The 21,296-nt window shown below is 40.0% G+C and overlaps 1 protein-coding gene across 1 annotated transcript in view; it reads right to left on the reverse strand.

The window, feature by feature from the left end:
* QTMAN (queuosine-tRNA mannosyltransferase) overlaps positions 1 to 21,296 on the reverse strand; it is a 107,251-nt gene that overhangs the window by 54,563 nt on the left and 31,392 nt on the right. The window contains exon 3 of the mRNA XM_088521810.1: positions 20,804 to 20,977. Coding sequence (XP_088377936.1) covers positions 20,804 to 20,977 — 174 coding nt within the window. The remainder of the gene's footprint in view (positions 1 to 20,803; positions 20,978 to 21,296) is intronic.

A 21,296-nucleotide genomic window follows, 5' to 3' on the forward strand; every position in this document is an offset into this window, starting at 1 on the left:
TTCATCACAAGACATGAGACTACGAAATTCAGCTATACTTTTAAAAGCAGCAGTAAAGCTACTTAAAAAAACACTCTGACTTGCCTGAGTTGACCATGGATGAGGCTCTGACCCAAAGGGTGAAGAGAAGCTGGAGCAGATGCCACCACGCATCCAGCCTCAAGCACGACGTCCTGTCCAGTTTTAACTCAAACCTACATCTACAATAGTGGAAAATCAGCAAAACCAAGGTTTTTTTCCATATCTACTATTGAAATAATCTTCTTGTGATGATGCATATAGTAGTTTAGATATACTTTAAAAACTCAGACTTCATTTAGTACAAGGATGAAGCAGGACTCCATGTTCGAACCTAGTTCCACAAACAAATCACACATCAGCATATAAAATCAAAAGACATGTAGTATTACCACAGTCAGGAAGAGAATTTAAAGTGCTAACAAGAAAAAAACACATCAAAAAGTACATGCCTAAAAGCTACACCTCCAAATTAGATTTTAAACTTTTAATTTTTAAATGGTCCAACTTTTCCTCTGAAAGTTAAAGGAGCATGCAAAACAAACCAACCTAGGGATTTTTTCCTTTTCTATAATGTATAGCATGCTTGTATCATGCTTCTTCACATTAGCAATTCAGCTCTTGTCCGTCCTAGGAGACCACACGGTGATTGGAGAACTGGAGTGAAATGATCACATCATCACAAGGAAAAAGAATGTGAAAACGGAGCAACTGAGCACAAAACTGCTTTCGGGGTGGGGTTTTCTTTGTGTCTATTTTTAATTTATTAACCAATGCCGATTTTCCCTAGTTACTAAACAAATCAGAGGAAAGTTTGCCCTCTTTTTTGCAACAGCTCTTTCTTGTACAGAGCAAGGGAACACACTTTAACACGTACTGGTCTTCCCGCGGCGGGGGAGAGGAGACATGGAAAATCCTAGTCTAAACACGTTATGATCTTTAAGATTAAAAAAGAATAAGAAATTATTAACAAGAAACAACAAGAAAGGAAATCACAGAACAGAAAATATCCTTTCCAGGTTTCCTTTATGTATCATAAGGCAGCAACAGAAATCACAGCCTTTGGAAAAAACAATACGGTTTTGGAGGGGTTTTATTTATTTTATTTTTTCAGATCTTCTTTCATGTTTGAGATACAAACTCCCTATAAGCTATGACTGAATGCCTAGAAAGAAGGCTCCCATTTACCTACTATTTAATACCAATTTTAATTATTAGGTTTCTTAAAGAGGAAGTATCTGACCTCTTACATTTTATAATGCATATAAAACACTTTGAATCTTATCAACCATTTAATTAAATAGATAATTATATTGTAAGTTTATTCTATTTGCCATTCCCCAGAACTCTGTTCCAACACCACTTCTGAAACTATCCTCTATGCCCATGATTCAGAAGTTTGGCTTTGAAATTACTGAGGAAAAATTGTCTTTTATTATTTATATGATATTGTTGGCATTAATATCTGCAAAAATATATGAAAAAAAAACAGAAAGAAATTTGCAGTTGCTAAATTTATGAATCCTGTTCCATCAAATTTATATAGCTGGAAGAAATTGGACTCTCGGATGATAGAGATTACTATAACTGACTTCCATGGAATTGCAGCACTTTAAGCCAGCTGAAGACCTGGTCCACAAGCCATTAGGCATGGATGATCAAATAAAGCATTTACAAAAGTTGATCGCCATGCTTTTTGCGCCAGACTAAGTTACAGGGAAGATTAGAGTCATAACATTTTTTAGGGGGAAGGGAATACTCTTAGCTGTATAGCAAATGTGAAAGAAAAAAAAATCAAATCTCTCTATTAAGCTCAATCCTCTATTTTTATATTTTGTCTACCAGCTTTATGGCATAACTGCTACCCAGCTGGTAGGCTTTTGGTAGGCTTTTTTTTTTTTTGGTTTAGATAGGGAGCTACCATTTCTTCTAGTAACAGAGTCAATAGAATGGAGTCTCTTTAAGAATCATACTCTTTGCAGAACTAAAGACCCCTTGTCATAGTTGAAATATTTTCATCTATTTAATGCACTTACTGCAGTCGTGCTAGAAAGAGCCTGCAGGTCTATGTTATAATTGTAATGTTTTCTGGTTATAATTTAAAAAGCTAAATTAAGATATAATGTAAAATAAACCCTTGCTGGACCCAGCAGTGCCCGTAACACGAACCTTTATTTGAAGGCTAAATACATCTGTGACTTGAAACGGGAGTATTGATCATTAACGAATGGGAATGCGAAACAAAATATCACCTAATTAGAAGGTAGGCATGATGGGACAGCCTGCTGGCTTTAAATGAGGAAACGTGGTTGGGACTCACTTGGTGACAGTAGCGCGTTTGAAGCGGGGCCGTTTGATCTAACCGCAGGTGCAGCTACAATAGGAGCAGAAGATGGGATGGCTGAGGACACCCGACTTCACAGGATACTTGCACAGCGCTGGTTGGAAACAAGTCTACGTGCGGTTCCATCATCTTATTTGTGTTTTCCCTAAACCTTTCAGATTAACCATTAAGAACACCCAGAATTCCCAGGAAAATGGAGAACGCCACGTACTTTGCTGCATGATGTACCGGTATAACAGAGGCAACAACCCGGGATCACCCAAAGGATCCTCTTCTCTTTGTACAACGTGCTAATAGACTGTAAACCTAAATAAATCAAATCGACTTTGGTGCTGACTCAGAGAGAACGAATCAATCAGTTTGTATGAATAAGCTCAAATTATTCAATGTGTGAAGTCTACACATTTGAGATCCCTTTGGATCTTCTCCCTCAACAGGGAAGCCCTAGTGAGAGAAGAAGCCGTACAGTCCAGGAGCATCTTAGTAAACACAAGTCAACTGGGACAAAAGACATCTTTGGTTTAGACCTCTCCAGAAATAAACCCTGTTTAAACAGGTTAAATCTGGTTTATTAGTAGATAGGGGAATGGACCACAGGAGACTCCCACAGGCTCCAGACACCGTGAGAGTGTGCGAGTGAGCCTGTGTGTGGGGTGCATGCATGTGTGAAGGATTTGGGGTTAGTCTTTCAAGTCAAATCAGCTGATGACAAATATTTTTTCATTGATTTGGAAACATGGTTGCACAGTTGAATCCCTCAGGGCTTGAGGACTTTGCCCACCACGTGTCTGGGGCATTACAAAGCCATCTCTGAAATACTGCACAGAGGAGCTCTGAGAGCCTTCCTGGTGATGGGGGGCACCAAAGATCTTCACACGTATGAGCCGTAGTGCAGAGCAGCACCTCCGAGTCACACCAGGAGGTCTTCTGCCCCAAGAGGGGTCATTGTCCCCACTATTTCAAGCTATTAACATTTTATTTTGTTTTTAACTTCAATTTAGCATCAAATTTGACACAAAGTTCAGTTTAATGATCCAAACTTCAAGTTTCTGGCTTTGCCCTTTGGAACCACCCTACTCTACCTCATAACACCACCAGGTAACATTTTGTTTGACAGACAGTGCAGAACAGCACGGATTGGCTTCCTATCACTTCAGCTGGGCATTTCAAAGATTATGCTGCACGTTACGTCTGTACAGCTCTGAGGCAATCTGTAAAGAATTAAATTTCACTCAAAACCTTATTGGTCCCCGAATGGGCAGGGGATTCTCCCTGCTGCCCTATTGCAAGGGTGGAGATTTAAAGACATAGGTTAGAGCATAACCTATGGCAAAGGAACCACTCATCAGCGGGTACAAGAGAAATGCTGCAGGTTGTCCCAGGCCTTACGGCTTTGCTCAATTAATACTGTAAAATGTAGTATGGAGATAGAAATGACATAAGCAAGGTTTGTGCAAGAGCAAAAGGAGCTTCTCCTCCACTGAAAAGCACCAATATGTAACAAAGGTCCTTCTTGCATGTCAATAAGTAATACTAGTGCTACATTGAATGAAAAGAAAGCAGAATATAGAAAAGTGGCCATTTTGTTGTAAATGCTCTTGTAATTAGTATTCTAAAAACCTCCAAATTAAACTATTAAACTATATCAATCTGAGAGGTACTAAGAAAACCCTACTTCCAAAATAGTGCCATACTAGATGAATTTTCCCATACACTTCATAGTAGCTTTACATAATATTTTATATATTCAAAGAGATTCCAAAAAACTCAAAATATTACATATCTACTGTCATTCCTTATGTCACATGCTACAGAAATATTTTGACAAATAAGAAAAGATTTTAGGGAGTTTATTAAAAGCAATGAACTACGGAATGGTTTAGGTAATGAGAACATCAACACGTTATCCTCTTTCTTTAGGTCAAGAAAAGGCTACAAATTGATCAAGATCGAGAAAATTATGTTGCCACAAAAGCAGATGCAGATGATTGAAAAAGCTGAAGCTTATAAATTTATTTTTCTCTGTTAAAAAATAAATCTCACTTTGAGGGAAATCTTCTACATACTTGGGCCCCAATATTAAAAAAACGAATGGTGGCAACAAGACAACAGCATAATAGGGAAGACTGATGGTACAGCTGCTCGCTGCAGAGAAAATGAGTAAGTACTTGAATTAGCACCATGCTGATTTATTACACATAGAGCTCAGAGATACTTTCAACTCGATTCATTAAGAGGTTAAATTCTGTTGCTAAAATTGGCTAGGTATTTCACCTCTTTACTATCAAGTGCATGATGTACTATTAGATTACAAAATCATAAGTGCCTCGCTTGTAGTCTGGGACATCTCTTAGCAAACATATTTAAACTTACAATGAACCTTGATGCGATTGAGAAGAAGTCAGGGGATGTGATGACAAAAGGAAGGAGTTTTACGGCCAGCCGCGGTGTCCGGGAACAGCACTGCTCACGAGGGACAAGAGCACCTTTCCAAATAAGCACTGTAAGCCAGAGAAACACCAAAACTAACAGGAGACATGGCAGGACAGCAGCTTCTCCACGCCGAGGTCAATGCATATTGCTCACACCTAAAATGTGCCATGTATTTGGATGCAGACAAGCTCAGTAAGGCCGAACGCACGCGTGACGCTCCTGAGCGCTATTGGCACATGAGGACATGGACTGGATTTGTTCTGGGCCTGGTAGCCCTAAAGAGGACTGGTTTAAAGGGCATCTAATGTACCAGCCATGTAATCTAACGTCGGCAGCACCCGGATGGTGTCCTCGAGGTCACTATGTGCAATGCACATGTATTCATGCACTACAGCACAAAAACCACCATTCTTGACACGTTGGCTTCTATTTACATCTGTGTCAAATTTCTACATTCAGAAAGAAGTCCAGCTCTCCATCTCTGTTATAGTTACACAGACACCTTTGGGCAATAAAAGAATTTCAGAGTTGTATTTACGGGTATACATTAATTCTCAATACCAAAATAACTAATTGTTCCCAATAATTTATTTTCTGTCTTGCACTTTTTGCCACACAGCATTAGGCACTTCTACTCTTTGTAATAATTTTTACTAGTCTGCTGCAATTTACACTACTCAGAAGAATGGAATTTAAAAATAACAGTTGAACAAATGTTGCAGATAACAAGCAAAAGGTGTCTACGAGAAATATTTAGATGCCTGTGAAATACATTTACCTAAGTTGACAAATAAAACAAGCCAAGTTTTATTTGGCGGTTCTACATTTTCAAGCTATAGGCTCAAACTGGCCAAAAAGGAGGCTAGTGTGCATTGCTACGAGTCTCTTACTGCATTCATTTATTGTTCAGTTCACAGTCTCTGAATACAACACAATCCTCCAACGGAGTCAGCTTTCATAATTCAGCAGTACAAAGTCTGCAAACACATGTAACCTAGATCCATATTTCACAGTGACAGCATATGATAGCAGAATGTGAAGTATTAATGCTAGTGTCACTACAGTCCTACACTCTACTGCACTTTAAGAGAAAGCAGCTGCTGAGATGAAATGTGTGCCAACTGTCTGAAGACAGAAACATAAGAAACATTCCTTCTGTTACAAAGGCAGCGACGCACACAAACAGACTTTCTTTTAGACTCAACAAGCACAAAGTTTCTTACTTTTGCCTTTTACGATCCTCTTTCCGCGGGCGCTGTGCGGAGGGGGGACGAGGGCCGCTCGATGCCAGGTGGTGCCCACAGATCCGCGGGAGGCCGCGACGGACCCGCGTCTGGAGGGGCCACCGAGGGCCCCGCGCGCGCTGCCATCTGCACGCCAAAAGCTCCGGGTTCCTCCGTGCCGCCTGGTATCGCGGCGGAAGCGTCGGGGCTTTCCAGGAACGGGCTGCAGCTTTTCCAAGGAGTCGCCTGCAAGCAGCGTTGTCCCGGCTCGGCTTTGTGCGAGACGCGGCGTGATCGCCGTGCAAAAATATCAGTGGGACTATGGCATTACAGAACTGTAAATTGAATTTAAAAGATCTTCACACAGAGAAATACGGAGATTAGATATATATATACACACAAATACACCTCTCTATCTTTTTTTATATATAAAAATCTTCATATAAGGGTTGAAGTCCCTACCTACCTTGAGCGCTGGCCGTGTCGCTACCTCCCAACCGCGGGGCTGCAACCAGAGCCAGCGCACGGCACCGCCTGAAACGTTCGCCTGTAATTCACTTAAAAACTAGTGCAACCTCATTGACCTCCTTATCAAACAATTTATTGTGCATTTAGGGACTGGACAATGAAATGGAGGAGGTAAGGTATTAATGGTGACACTATTTGGCAAGCTCATAGCGCAGTTCATTCAAAAGGCAATTTTAAAATTGAATGAAGAGGTTTGACTAGGCAATAAAAACAGCCACAATGCCAGTGAACAGTACTTAGGAGGAAAGCCTCTAATTATCCTATTTATAAATCAACAGCAATTTTACTGATGACTTCTTCTCAAACTTGATTAAAATAACTTCAAAAATTAAAAAATAATCAGATCATATTTATTTTATTAAATTACAATTTAAAAGTATTATTGATTCTCGTCATAAATGAAAATGATAAAAACTTGAGGACAAGAATGAGACAACATTTTTTAAGAGAAACATTTGTACAACACTCTGCAACATAATTATAGTGCTGCCCTTGGGGAAGGGGATTTTATTTTATAATGAGAATGTTTACACTGTTATGGGGTTCAATCTATCTGGGAGGGAAGGTTAAACTTCTTTCCATTAAAGGCAGCCTTATAATGAAAAGCTCTGAAAGGAGAATGGAGTCTAATATAGTAGATGTAATGGCCTATTAAATGATTCACACACACAAAATGAATCAAATTCATTGTATCTTACTGCTCTTTTATGACAAAATTGTTGAAAAAATAAAACTATTGCCAAGATAATTGCATATTACATATACTGTATTACTGTAACTACTATTCTTATTGGGTGACCCAGAGCCTACACTTTAGGGGCATTAATAGGACATTACATTTTAAATACTTTATAGTATTGGAATGTTGCACAAAAATCCCACTTTCACTCTGAAGGCAAAAATCAATTTAGACTTAAAGTCATGCCGCAATTCTGCATCATTCTTTTCCAATTAAATTTTTGCATACATTCTTTATGATGTCATTTCTACATTCCTGCAACAGATGTTTGTTTATATCCCAATTTACCAAAATGCTGCCGTACTAGTTCCTGCTATTTTGAAGTAACCTCTACAACTAGTTTATGCTTCCAAAGCACAGTACAATAAATGTTTCTTAAACTTGTCCCCTCGATCTACTGCTAAAAATCACCCGCTCTGTTCATTACTCCATAATGTACACTTAACTTAAGGAAAACCGGCAAAATCTTCTTGCCACTCTTATTCTCACAGGCTGCATGTTCCGTAATACAGAATACGCTATTTTGCATTATTTATTTTGCACCAGGATATTCCTGGTGCTATCACCATGCCACGGAAGGATTATATCAGTACTAGACATGAAGGAACCAGAGTATTTGGGATACTGCTAACAAATAAATAAAATACACATATAATAGAGAGTGGCGTGTTCACTTTTCAGAACTAGTGGCCTTGTGCCAGAAGAAAGAGTTAGAATTTCTGGTTTTGAAGTTCTGGAGGTTATCCAAGGTTATCCAAGCCTTTCACAGGTATGCCAAGAACCCAGAAGTATTTAGCAACCTAAAATAACTCCACCTGAGTTGTATAAAATACAAGCTGATATTTCTAGAGTGTCCTGATAATATTTGGACTTCTTGAGGGAGTAAAGCCTTAGAGAACTAGGTTATTTATACTTTAATGAATAAATCCAGGTGCTTCAGCACTTAATTAAATACTTGAAGGCTCGCACTTATTTTCAGCTTTAAGGCCTTTTGTCGGTATTGGAACTATTTCAGCATCTTCTTTATTAATTGTGACAGGAATTACGTTTAACACGAAGCCACAAAAGCGTGAGTGGTGCATGATGACCCATGCAAAACTCTCCAAACGCTGCTGCCCTACAAACAGCTTTTTATGAGCACCTCTTCTTCAGGTTGAAAACTTCACCCTTCTTATCTACAACCGACTAGAGAAACTGGCCTATTTTCAACACATTCACCTGCTAGGCTCCCTATGCTTGATGGATTCTTTATATGTTTTTTTTTTTTATAATCCAGTCAAAAATTTGACACGCTATTTCACAGCATAAGACTATTTCTTCAAGCTTTTAATACTGAGATTTGAGTTAAGAAAATCAAATCAACCACACTTTAATTACAGGAAGTACAGCAGGAATTTTCACTTTTTATGTTCCTCTGGTTACAATTCAAAACAGCAAGAGAAAAGCACCGATCTCATAACCTGAAATAAGACTTGTTTTTCCTACAGCTCACTCCCTCTTCCAGAAGAGGAGCCACAGTTCATAAGAACCAGCCAAAAGCTATTAAACATGATTGCAACAGAACAAATTAATGATTCAAATTTCACTGAAGCGCCAAGTACAAGAAGGTGAGAAATTAGAAAAGAGCATCTATTTTCAGAGAGAAGGAAGGTAGTGAAGTAAATAGCAATTCATTTACTTCGCAGGATGCATTGTCAAGGATGGAGTTTTACCCATGAACAAGACATTATTAAGATGAATAAGATGCCCATGCACAGATATGTGATAGATAAGGAGATGGAGGAGGTTTATTCTGCTGTAAAAGATGGCAAACCAGGGGAATTATCAGCAGCTGCAGATCTCCGAATAGGAAAAACAAACCGTAAGAGTTGCTGAGGTCAAAATTAGGCAGGTTTCCAAAGGTGTCGTGGGAAAGAGTACGGTGCGAGGTTGGAAAGGCTGCTCAGTAACTGCAGAACAAGCAAGGGATTAATTAGCCCTTTAGATAAAGGGACTCCTCATTTACCAGCAGAAGAGCCACTCAGACTATCATTTCTAGAGGCAAAGGTAGACAAGGTGGATTCTATTTCAAGGTTGTTTCAAATACTTTCATCTTGGAAAGCTGTAGGCCCTGTTCAACATTAAGTATATTACCTGCAGTGAAATATTACTGATAATATATCCAGCAGATTCTTTTTCAATTCAGTCATTCAGAACTCTGCAAGTGTGTAACTAGCATTTATTCAAGAGATACTTCTAATAATGAAAGTTAATCAAATCAGCAAGTTATTTTCTCCTCCTGCACTTTTTTTTTTTCATGTTTGGGCATCTGTCTCCAGAGCCTGCTTTCTCCTTCTGCATTACAACTAGATTATCCATAGTTCAAACATCATTATTACCTAATGGAAATCCTGACACATCATTATATTTCTTGATGGTAGCCCATAGGTTGCGCTCTATACTGAGGTGTCCTCCTAGTAACTGCATTGCAGCATCTTTTCTCGACTTACCTCACTGTGTTACCTGCTATCACTTCTATCTGCTCAGCATGGACTATGGCAAGGTTAAATGAGGCTCCAATTCCCCCAAGAAAAGGTTTAAAGAGGCAAAAACAAGTAACAAAGGCCTTGGACCTTAGGAGATAATCAGCATTCGAGTTAAATTTCCTCTCCCCACACAAAAGGCCTCCTCCTTGCAAGGCAGCCTTCTAGTCACTGAGCGCTTTTAAAATTGCAAAGTTAACGAATGCTCTCAAACTTCATTTTTCTCTAGAAAAAAAGAATCCATTTGTTTTCCTCATAGTAAGTCTTTTAAAAGGGAGTCATAACTGATGGATTACAACATGTTCCTACCTTTTCAATCTGAATTTCATAAGAATAAAATAAACCGCAAATGAAAGTGCTTGTACCAGGCACGTTGAACCTTTCTTCTTCTATTAGCATATCAGTCTGCAATCATAACTAGATCAATAGCGAAGATATCTGCTTAAAAGAGCACCATGCTTTCTTTTGTCAGAAATTCATTACTTTTTATTAGGGTCATTGCTTGAAAACTTCAAAACACCATATGGACCTAATTGTGGTTTATTTTGGCAAAAAGGAAGACACTGTAGAACAATTGAGGCATTACATTCTACAATTCCATTACTTTCATCCCTCTCAGTTTTATTACTGTGTCATTAAAGGCAACTTGAGTGAGCGAAGAATTATAGTGTCATGTGTACGGGCTAGTAGATTAATAACAAAACACACTCAAGTTTAAAGGTATCTAACAGCTGTTTTCATTATTTTGTGTAAATACGCTTGAAGCATATCTATCTGATTAGTGGAGAGAGTGCTCCTCGCTGTCACATGCCATGGGCACCGCTCTGCGCAAGCAATCAAAGCGCCGGGGAAATGAGTTTACATTGCTCACTGCTGCAATACACAAATGTCAGAGAGGGACCGCGCATCAAAGCGCGGGCTGCAGCCTCCCAGCGCGGCTCCCCGGGGCGCCGCCGCCGCGGGATGCTCCGGCGGGACCTGGATGGGGAGCTGGGAGGCTCCCGAGGCCAGCGGCTGCGCTGATGGGCTGCAAGGATGCTCAGCAAGTTTATGGGTATTGTACCCAGCATGGCTAAGGGGGTAGAAAAAAAGAGTGTTTTCCCCATCCCTTTTCCCCCGACTTGCTCACCGTGAATTCCGAGCGATGGAAAATCCTTCCTTCTACCGGCCACAAAAGCAACGTGGTTTTGGCACCTAGAAGGGTCATTCCTCTCGCTGCCATTTGAAAGCATATTATTAAAGAGCAGCAATTCAACATGAGATTGCAGATAACGTAAGTGAGCTCAGCACGGGCACGCCAAAAGACCTGCAATGAAGTTTGAGGCGGGAGAGATAAAATTTCTGTCACTGCAAGGAATTACTGGATAAAAATTTCTCTCTGCGATTCATTTGCTCCTAGGGCAGATTGAGGCAATTTTAGTATTAAACTACTCTACCCAAGGATGAAAACGAAAGAACCACACAGACTCATCAAGATAATAAAGTTAAAATAAAATGGTTCTGACTCCAGCGAGTTCCTAACAAAGGAATTTTATCCAAATGCTCCAGTGAGCAAAAGTAAACTGAGGCAAAATTGAAAAAGCTGCTCACTAAGCGGCAACACTTAACATATTATGTCTAAATAACATAAAGTATTATGTTCCTACTGCAGCATATTTCACCTAATATTTTCCCAAGCAGCACAGTTGTCACTGTACTAGAGGCCTGTACTCCACTCTGGATCTTCTGCCACTGTTAATGCTGATATTAAATAAGCCTGGAAAGCATTTGGGGGACATAGCCCACAATGCACGACATATAAGACACATATAGGACAAAATGCCTCTTTATACTGAATATTAGGAGTCCACAAAGACCATGGGACACCAAAGTGTTGCCAGTCTACTCTGAAGCAAACCCAGGGTGGAGGGGATCGCAGAGGTGGGAATCCAATATCTTCTGCATCCACACAACACTCCATTAATCCAAAAAAAAAATGCTACAAGAGTGCTCCCCTTCTCATCTCCTCCTGCAGGTTAAGTCCTCTCTCGCATCCACGCCATAAGCCACAAAACAACTCACACAAAATTTACTGTATCTAAATGATAGTGGAAATGCAGGAGCTTCTCCTTGGAGCAATTCAGGTCTCACGACTAGCGTGTCAAAACCAAAGTCAGGCTTTAGGACAATCCCATACGTGTATCCATCTTCCCTCACCTTTCTTTTGGGGATATCATCACATCAAACTTCTAAAACCGTCTGTGTCAAACCCTAATTACCGCTGGAGCAATTAGACTAGTAATTAGAGGCCCAATACTATTCCTATACTTTTTATTAACCAACCATTCTATGTATCGGACAAATTCCTCTTAAAATAGCAGACATTTAAAATAGCAGCTGTTTCAGAAGTACATACCTTCTCAATAAAAGAAATTCAGACAACAAACACGCCCCTCCTTAGTTTCCAGTCTAAATGTAACAATATCCAGTTTATACCTAGTGGATGTTGCAAGGATTATCCTTTAACTTAAATAATTCCTCCGCTTCCCTGGCATTTATCCTCTGACTGTATTTATAAAGATTAACATATATCCCCTTCTCAACCTTTATTTTGCTAGGACAAGTGAACCATACTCTGTTAATCTGCTCTCATAATACAGATTCTCCTAATCATCCGAGCAGCAATTCTCTGTACCTGTTCAGAGTTTAAATTAATCTTACTTGAGCCCAGATGACCAGAACTATATCGATTTTTTTCCGTGTTTCACATACTGGCACTTCCTCATCTTTCCTGAAAATCTCTTTTCCGTTGCCTAGAGGAATCGTGTGAGCTTTTATTTCCACCTCGTATGGTCCATGGCTCTTGGTCCACCTCCAGCAACACGTTCAAGGCTCCACCAGCTCCCATCCCTTATGGTCTACGTACCTGGAGGGTCCTTCATACTCTCCAGTTACCAGTGTAATTTGGCACTCAAAAATGAGCAAGGGGAGAAAAGATCCACCAACTTCTCTATTTAACTGGGTAAGAAAATAGAATCATAGAATCATAGAACGCTTACGGTTGGAAGGGACCTCTAGAGACCATCTAGTCCAACCCCCCAAAAAACAGCTGCTTGAATCACCAGCTGGAGAGGAGACAACCTGATGATTCCAAACATTTCATTCCAGACAACAGATGATTCCAAAGGCTATAAGGGCGATAGGAAATAACGAGATAGGCCTAAGGTGAAGGAAGGCTTTACTTCTCTGCTACCCTGGTCTGAGTACTCCTGAGGAGTTGTTGTCCATAAAACTGAGAGTGTTTTCTGAAGGATCTACTCGAAAATTAATCACAGGTTGGTTGGTTCAATTTAGTAACTGACTGATTTTTCCTGGCTATTGCACCTACGGTGTTCCTTGAGAAGCAAAGACTGAACACAACAATGTCTTGTTTAGACTTCATCCACTTTCCAAAAAAAACAGTACAATGAATACGAGGAAAAGAAACTGGAAAAGTTGGCTGGACTTGGACCTGCCACAGCAGTTCAACTAGAATCCACACTGCTTTGTGCTGAAAGTCCAAAACTCCACTGAACTCTCATTACTATTTCGATGTGTATCTTTTCAGTACTAAAGCTGAACTGCCTCCTACCTTAAAAGCACTTCTGGTACATTTATGTTGGGATTTTCATATTTTTAAATGTATGCTATTTGAATTATTTAAAGAGAAGAGGAGCAGGATTGTTTCATCTGGGAGTCACAACCAAGCAGGAGGAATGTCCAAACTATAAAATATTAAATATTCCTCGTTGCAAATGCAAAACCAAGAGAACCCTAAGCAGATTAAAATGCTCCTTGCACAACAAAGAAATTATCTATGATTCTGCAAAATTAAAAATCATTTAACTTCATCCCATTTGGTTATGCATAAATAAAACATCTGTAGCAAATTGTTCGTACACATTGCAGAAAGGTCATCTCCACAGGTCCAGAGAGTCAAGTTTCAGGTTTCAAACCTGGAACTATGGTTTTATGTATTCCATAGCGCAATTTTATTGCTATTCTTTATTCTCTGAAATTCCTATAGAAACTTGTAGAACATCTTAATATCTTCTCCATGGTCCCTTCCTCTTTAACAGTACCTAACGGGAATTACAACTTGAATTGGTCACCTGCCACCCAGCACACACAGTGCTCACAGTACTTCCAGTCCACTTAAATTTTTATGTTTAACATCCATTTGCAAAACGATATACCTGTTCTTAAAAGCCCATCATCCTCTTAAAGGGGACAGTTTTATTTTTTAAAACCCATCCTGGTTTCAGCACCAAGCACAGCTTTTTTCTAAAGCCATCGTCGTTCCCCTCAACCGGTAGCAGAGATTATTTCACTCCCCTGCAGCCCTAAGGATGATCTCTGAAAATGCTTTATATTCTTAGTGATATCTCCCCAAACTTGGATGCTCTTTCCCGTTTCTCATCTTTCCTGCATTTTAGCATATTCCCTACCTCCTCTTTCATTTATTACAAAAAGGAAAGCGGAGAATTCTTAGGAAAAAAAAGGGTCCTGTCACTGCCTCATGTAGCAAGCAAGAAACGCGATCAACATGACTGCTGTCTTGTCTGCGAGAATTCTGTAAGCATGAAATTACTCTAAAGAAAAACAAGAACAACAAAAAAACACCTCTTCCGTGTAATATTCATGAATTTTGTAATGAAAAATATGGAATTGTTCACATGTTGAAGGGCAGCATTTTGAAATGCAAAATTCAGTAAGCACCGAACTGCCTACAAAAAAAAAAAAAGAAAAAAGTGTCTTGCACACATGGGAAAGTTAAGCCAGTATCTTCCTATGGATTTGAACGGAATTGGACACAAGGGCATCACTCGATTCCCAGTGTTCAGTTTTGTGGCCCCTCTTTCTACCTGTGCTCCAGGTGCAGTTGTGCAGGGTCAGGCGCCCTCAGCTCCCAGGGCCATGGGGAATGAGGGTGTTCAGCACCTTGCAGGATCCTGCATTAATCCATGGTCCTTTTCCACTCAGAATAGAAGATAAACCTGCTCTGCTTTACAAGTGTGCCAGGACAATTTTAACCAATTAAATTTAAACTTCACTGAGGCTCATTACAACAATTTGATGCAAACTTTGAAAGTATTTCATGTCCGATTCATCATTAGAGCGGCGGGATGATATTTAACCCAATTGCAGCCTCCGCGAGAAAGAGCCGGATGGGAAAGGAAAAGAGGGAAACTGAGAAATAAGACAGGGAGCCAGAGAAAGTTCACAACGGAGCCTACCCTTACGATGCCTTAAAATGGGTAAAAGGGGAGAATATAAAATGACAACTTTTGATGACAACTGATGATGACAACTTTTCCTACCGCAGAAATTATGTAGAAAAGACATGTGAAGATTCCTACTGTAAGTGCAGCTGAAGGGCTGTGTTATTGATTCCTCCTAGAAGGACCAGGAGTGCCGTGCAGATCAGCTGGTGACAAAGGTGTCATTCTCATTTCCTCTGCCGTGACGTCCCTCCCCTCCCAACGTCCACGAGCACCGCGGCGGGGACGGCTGCTCCGAGGGGCACTGACATTATTATGCATGGAGGTGCATAATAATCCGAGGCAGTCGTGCCTCTTCCCACATGAATATGCACGAATCAATTAAACCTCTGAATGCATCAATTTCCTTCTCAATGTAGGAATGATAATAATAATAATAGCTGCCCATTGTATAGGGGACCGCATGCAATATTTTTAATGCCTCCTAATGAAATGCGCTATTAATTATTAGAATGCGGCTCGGGCTTGAGAGCCAAGCTCGAGGGTCTCCAGTTTGCACTCGGGCTGACAGAGAAGCAAAAAACTTGAGCGCTTCCAAGCACTGGCTACATAAAACACCGTGTCCGAGTGCTGCAGCAAAGAGGAGCCAGGAAATCGGGAGGATTCGAGTCGCTGCGAGGGCTTCGCGGCGCTCGTCTGCAGCGAAGGGGTTAACGGGACGCGATGGGAGCGGTGCCGGCTCCGCGCCACAGGTTCTGCCCTCTGTGGCTTCTCACATCCCAGACTTGGAAAATATGAGCTGTGATACTGAGAAAGGTAAGAAGCCAGCACAGCCCCACAGTGATAAATGAGTTTGCATCATCTGTCATTAGAACTTCCTGCCAACAGGGTCATTCCCTATTAAATTACCACTTGTCAATGTTTAAAATACTGATTGATAAATGACTGTGCCAAAACTGATAACACGACAGCTTTTATTTTCTAATATTCTTGGTTACCACATTCTGCTACTTCAAGATACAGATAGAGTAGTTTTTTTTCAAGTACTTCAGTGAAAGACAATTTAATCTAATACAAAACTAACAGGTACTGTACAGTGATTGGTCCTGATATACATTACATACTATTCTTCTTGCCAAAATAAACCTACTGGCGATTTAGCGATATGGGTAGATCCAAGTTTCACATTTCATCAAATGCTAGTAATCTGTTTTATCAATATAAACTGCATTTTAATGAAAAAATTCTTTTCTTCAGTACACTTCACTTTTAATGCCCCAGAGTATAATAATTCGTTCATGCTGTAGAACAAGAATGTTTTACAAGACCTGAACTCTCCAGAGAAATTTCTCTGTAAATACAAAATGCAAGTTTTATGGGAATGTGTTGTATGCAACATGAGCAGTACCCAACATAATAAAAAACTAGGTTGCACAGAGAATTCTGCTTAAGTATCCTTGTGAGCTATTGTGGGACTAAATGGTTATTATGACAGCGTTTAGTTCAATACCTCTACCACAGATAAAAGAGACTCAGGAAAACTATTCTTTGTCTCTGAATAGATAAAAAGAAATTAGTTTTCGGGAGTTTTGCTAAACAAATCCATCCCGCAGGCTGCTGAGCCAGGTCCTCCTCCAGGAGGGCACCGCTGGGATGAAGCGGAGGGTGATCCCGGCCTATCCCACCTCTGGAAAACCAGAGGAAACCCCCCAGACCGCAGCAGCGCACGTGCAAGGAAGGGTAGAGCAAGCAGGGGTGACCCCAGCCCCCCTGTTGAACACCCCATCCTTTGCTCTATTTGCCATTTTCTGCCCTGAGCTAGAAGAGGTACCAACCTTCGACCCAAGGCGCACAACTGAAAGACTCCGTTTTATGCAAGTTTTACGCCAATATTGCACTTTCCCTAGGTGTTGTCCCCACCGTTGGCATCTGTGTTTTCCAGCACGGCAAAGCTATTGCAAGCTGCTATTGCAACGGAAGAAGGGGGAACTTCTTCATGATCTGTAAAGAGGTTTGAAGTTCAGCACTGCAAGTCTGATCCGAATGATGAAAGTGACCTCTTTTCTTTTATTATTATTACCCAAACCAGGCATTTCCTGACAGTTGGTTTCTGTACAAGAGATACTGTCAGAGCCTCTTAAAAACTTGTGCTTTAGTCAGGAACTCCCTTGACTGGCCATAAAGTATTCTCTAAACTGGAAAATTCTGCCTCTCTTACACCATAACTAAATAATGTAAAACGCCCCGTTAGCTGTACTGTGTTACGAAAGCAAATTAAGAAACAGCATTCTAAAATCTTTAATTCCACTTCAAAATGTGCAGTGTGAATAGCACAAGGCATCAACCAACAAGTCTCACTTAAAAAGAAGGGCTTGTTATCTTCTACTGTAATCTTAGGCCTCTTGTGCTGTCTTTTATATTATTCCACCTTATCCCAATGTGCATTGTAAGCTCTTAGGAGCCTCACTTCATTCTTGCTTATAAGAATGCTTTCCTTTTCTACCACTTCATGATAATGGCAAAGATATACCACAATGAGAGGAACAGCAATAATAACCAAAATCTGTATTAGAGTTTTCATTGCACCCAATTCCAAGGGGGATATATATACAGCCTGACCCAGCTTTGGCTGTTGTCAAAATCCCAGACGGACTGAGGGAATTAGTACAAAATACCAGCAAGAACTGCTAGGGGTGTTGCTCTTCCAGTGATGCTCACTGGCATTTGGAGACGCGAGTACCAAAGGCAGCAGCAGCAGAAAGGGGATTTTGTTCTTGGGCCCTAGTGTTTGACTGTAAAAGATAAAAATATATGACATTGATAGGAAAAAAAAAAACATGCAGCATTTCATTAGCATTACAACACCAAGGAATGTGAAATATAACAAATGACAATGTAAGGCAAGCCTGAACTAGGATGTTTAATGCAGGGTGTTGTTAAGGATGGTAGCACATATGGCATGTAAAATCACCTACTGTTCTACAGCCCTTGCAGCACCTATGCACTATGAAGCGACAGCCTTAACTTGGCATTCCATCCATTTGTAAGCCTATTGTGATATATATTTATTTCTACGTAATACACTTCACTGGAATGTACAAAGTGGAGAATTTGAGGTGGGAAATGACAGTGTTTGTGACAGAGCAGCGCCGGCTCCGTCGAACGCACCGGCCACGGCCCCAGACCATGAGGGCAAAAACGTCATGTTTCACCCCAAATCCTTCCATCTCCTCTCATTTCTGGATAAGGGCCTCGGGCTGGCTGTGTGCTGCGGGAACGCCACTGCGTGCCCTTGGAGAAATTGTTGATAAAAAGAAGTATTTCATATAAAAGCATCAATAAAGCCCTCCGTGAGGTAAAAAAGCAACGATTAGATGGACATCTGAAGTATCTAAATGCATATTATGCACACGTATAATGGTACATCTAAGAGTATTCAAAAGCAGTTCTGAGGCCAAGTTCTTCACGGCACTAAAACGCTCTCAGTGCATCATTATACCTACACTCTTATGTGATCATTTACTGTGCTGATTGTGCTATTTTCTATACTAATCATCTGCGGTAATTACATTAAAAGGTAAACACATTACAGCATTTACTCATGTGACAAGCTCTTATATTACACTGTTTTGATCAAGGGTTAGCTGTATTTATTTTTACTTTGCCCTATAATGACAATATTAATGGAAAATAATTTAAAACTATCACCATCATATCAGCGAGGATGCTTTTTTGGTCAGATCACTTCCCTTCTAAGTCAAAATAAAAATTACATTTAAGACACAAACATACCCTTAGACATTCATACACGAAATAAAAGAGGTCAAAGAAAAAAAATCACCCTGGTTATTTTGCCTTCAGAATTTTTAAATATTTTCCCAACATCTCAGCAAAATTATGCATTTTAAAAAGACTGCAGGCATTGAAATGATTGTCAGTCATGCAAATAATCACTTACTTACACTGTATGAGTTTGGTTTGGATAAAGCAAATTACCATTTGAAAATAACTTGAAAAACACTCTGGGCTAAGAGCTTGCTTTATAAATTTTAGCTTGGCCACAATTTTTCTTAACCTTTTTCTCCTCAACCTCCATTCAGTCGCTACAGTAATACAGTCTAAATTAATAAACAGCATTCCATTGCCACAGGTGCATTCAACATTATTTAAAACACGATCTGGTACAGAAACAGTGAATACTGGATGCAGCTGAAGGTCAAAACCCAAAGAACTCGGAGTTATGCAAAAGCAATCCCTTCCTATGCTTCCCTTTCTTCTGTTATGACACTGCTTTTTGTCTAAAAACCAGAATTTAATATCCAGAGCTCACATTTGAATAAGGTTCATACTAGAAATAACAGTGCTGATATTCGTGTGTGTTTCTAATTCCTGTGCTGCCAAAGTTGTGCGGTCACACAGCTCTGCTTCACAACATCTTAGTTTTGTCCATCTCCCACCAAAAACGGATCATATATATATATATTTAGATATCATATATATATATATTTAGATAATATTTTCAAGCGCAACAGCTACAAGGGAAACGTGCAAGGTGTCGTGCTTGGTAAGGCAAGGCGCAGCACAGAGGTGGGACATTAAGGAGAGCATTTTACAATGACCCGAGGAGCACCTAAGCACCACTGGAGGATTTTAACCCATTTGCCAGAACACAAGGCTTAATTTTAGACATTGACTTTTAATTGATTTGCAACTGTGCTTTGGAACATCATGTTTTCTGCGTTCCTTCAACACAAACCTTGCAATGCAAACACTGACACAGTGCCTGACCTTAACTAGAAAATCCACTGCCCATAACTCCTGCAAATGTGCATTTTGTCCTCGAAAAAACCTGCAAGCAGAGGTTGGTCAGGGGTCCAAACTCACTGCTGTATCAAAAGCCAGGCTCCTGCAGAGTCAGTACACTGCTTTCTGCCCTTATTTCAGCTAAAAATGCACCAGGCATCATGTTGTTTTTAAGAGTATAATCAAATTGCAGAATCATACTATCTCTATTTAGTACCGGTCCCACTGAAGCAAAGTTCCTGTTCAGTGGGAGGAGAGTTCCTTGTAATAGGAGAAACAATCGTGCCAGGTTTAATCAAAAGTGAAAAGGATCGAGCGAATGTTCCCTTTGAGCCACATAACCCACTGCTAATTTCAAGATGGGCTCTGAAACAAGGGCAATAAAAAACGTCCTTCAGAGTAACTGAGGAAGACTGAAGAGCATCTAGGACTGCGGCTAATGCCAAAATATGCAAGTCTGCTCGATGCTACTGCAATGCTTTTCACCTACCTGGAAGGCAATAAAATAAGAGGTAGTGCAGGAAGGAGGGAATAAAATCCCACTACAATATACCAAGGGAAATATAGCGTCTTGACTACAGACTTATCACTTTTACTATTCTCTAGAATTTCTTTCTCCTCCTTGACCTCTTCTGCAGAAGCAAATACACAGGGACGAGGAATAGTCAACATTTTAAAAACTACAACAAGCTGGGAAATGGTTCTTGCTGAACTATATAATTTTGTATGACATGAACTGCCCAAGGACATGCTTGGGCACTGCTCATGCCACTGCCAGTGGATCAGCATCTCTGGGTGCCTGTGATTACAGAAACCAATTGATCAATCACTTGATTTTTGCATGTTCTCAAGGCCTTTAACTAAGAAAGCTTTAACTGAATGGTTAAAACTTCACAATAAACAGGTAGTTTTGACAGACTGGAGACGACTTATGCGATGGAAAATGTACTGACCTGCTCACATCAGGAAATTGGACTGGAAAATAAAGAACTTGGCACTTGGGTCTGATTATTTTTTCCAAATCCTTAGGTCTGTGGTCAGGAATCAGCTTCATAAATTTTCCAATAGATGTAAGAAATGATTCCATATTAAAAGCAGAGTTGAACACAACGACATCGGCAACCAAACTGTAAAAAGTGGTTAAGCTTAATGAGATTTACTGCCAGGAAAAAAGAACAACAACAACAAAAAAAGACTGACTGTGTGCATTAGGTATTAGAGAATAATAGCAAAATGGCACATTATTACTTATTTTTTTATCCTACGCACACATAAACTCCACTAAGAGCACATTTACTAAACATAAATATACAACACATAGCACACAGCATCAAAAAACTTGAAAAATAATTTGGTATATTAACACGATGTTTTGTTCCTTAGCGCTATTTTTTCACAAGAACAAGATCAATAATTTTAAGATGCAATTATATGATCATTTAGGTG

The sequence above is a fragment of the Tinamus guttatus genome, unplaced genomic scaffold (genome assembly GCF_059628265.1).
Source record: "Tinamus guttatus ecotype Peru unplaced genomic scaffold, ASM5962826v1 Tinamus_guttatus_pri_ptg000133l, whole genome shotgun sequence".
NCBI lineage: Eukaryota > Metazoa > Chordata > Aves > Tinamiformes > Tinamidae > Tinamus > Tinamus guttatus.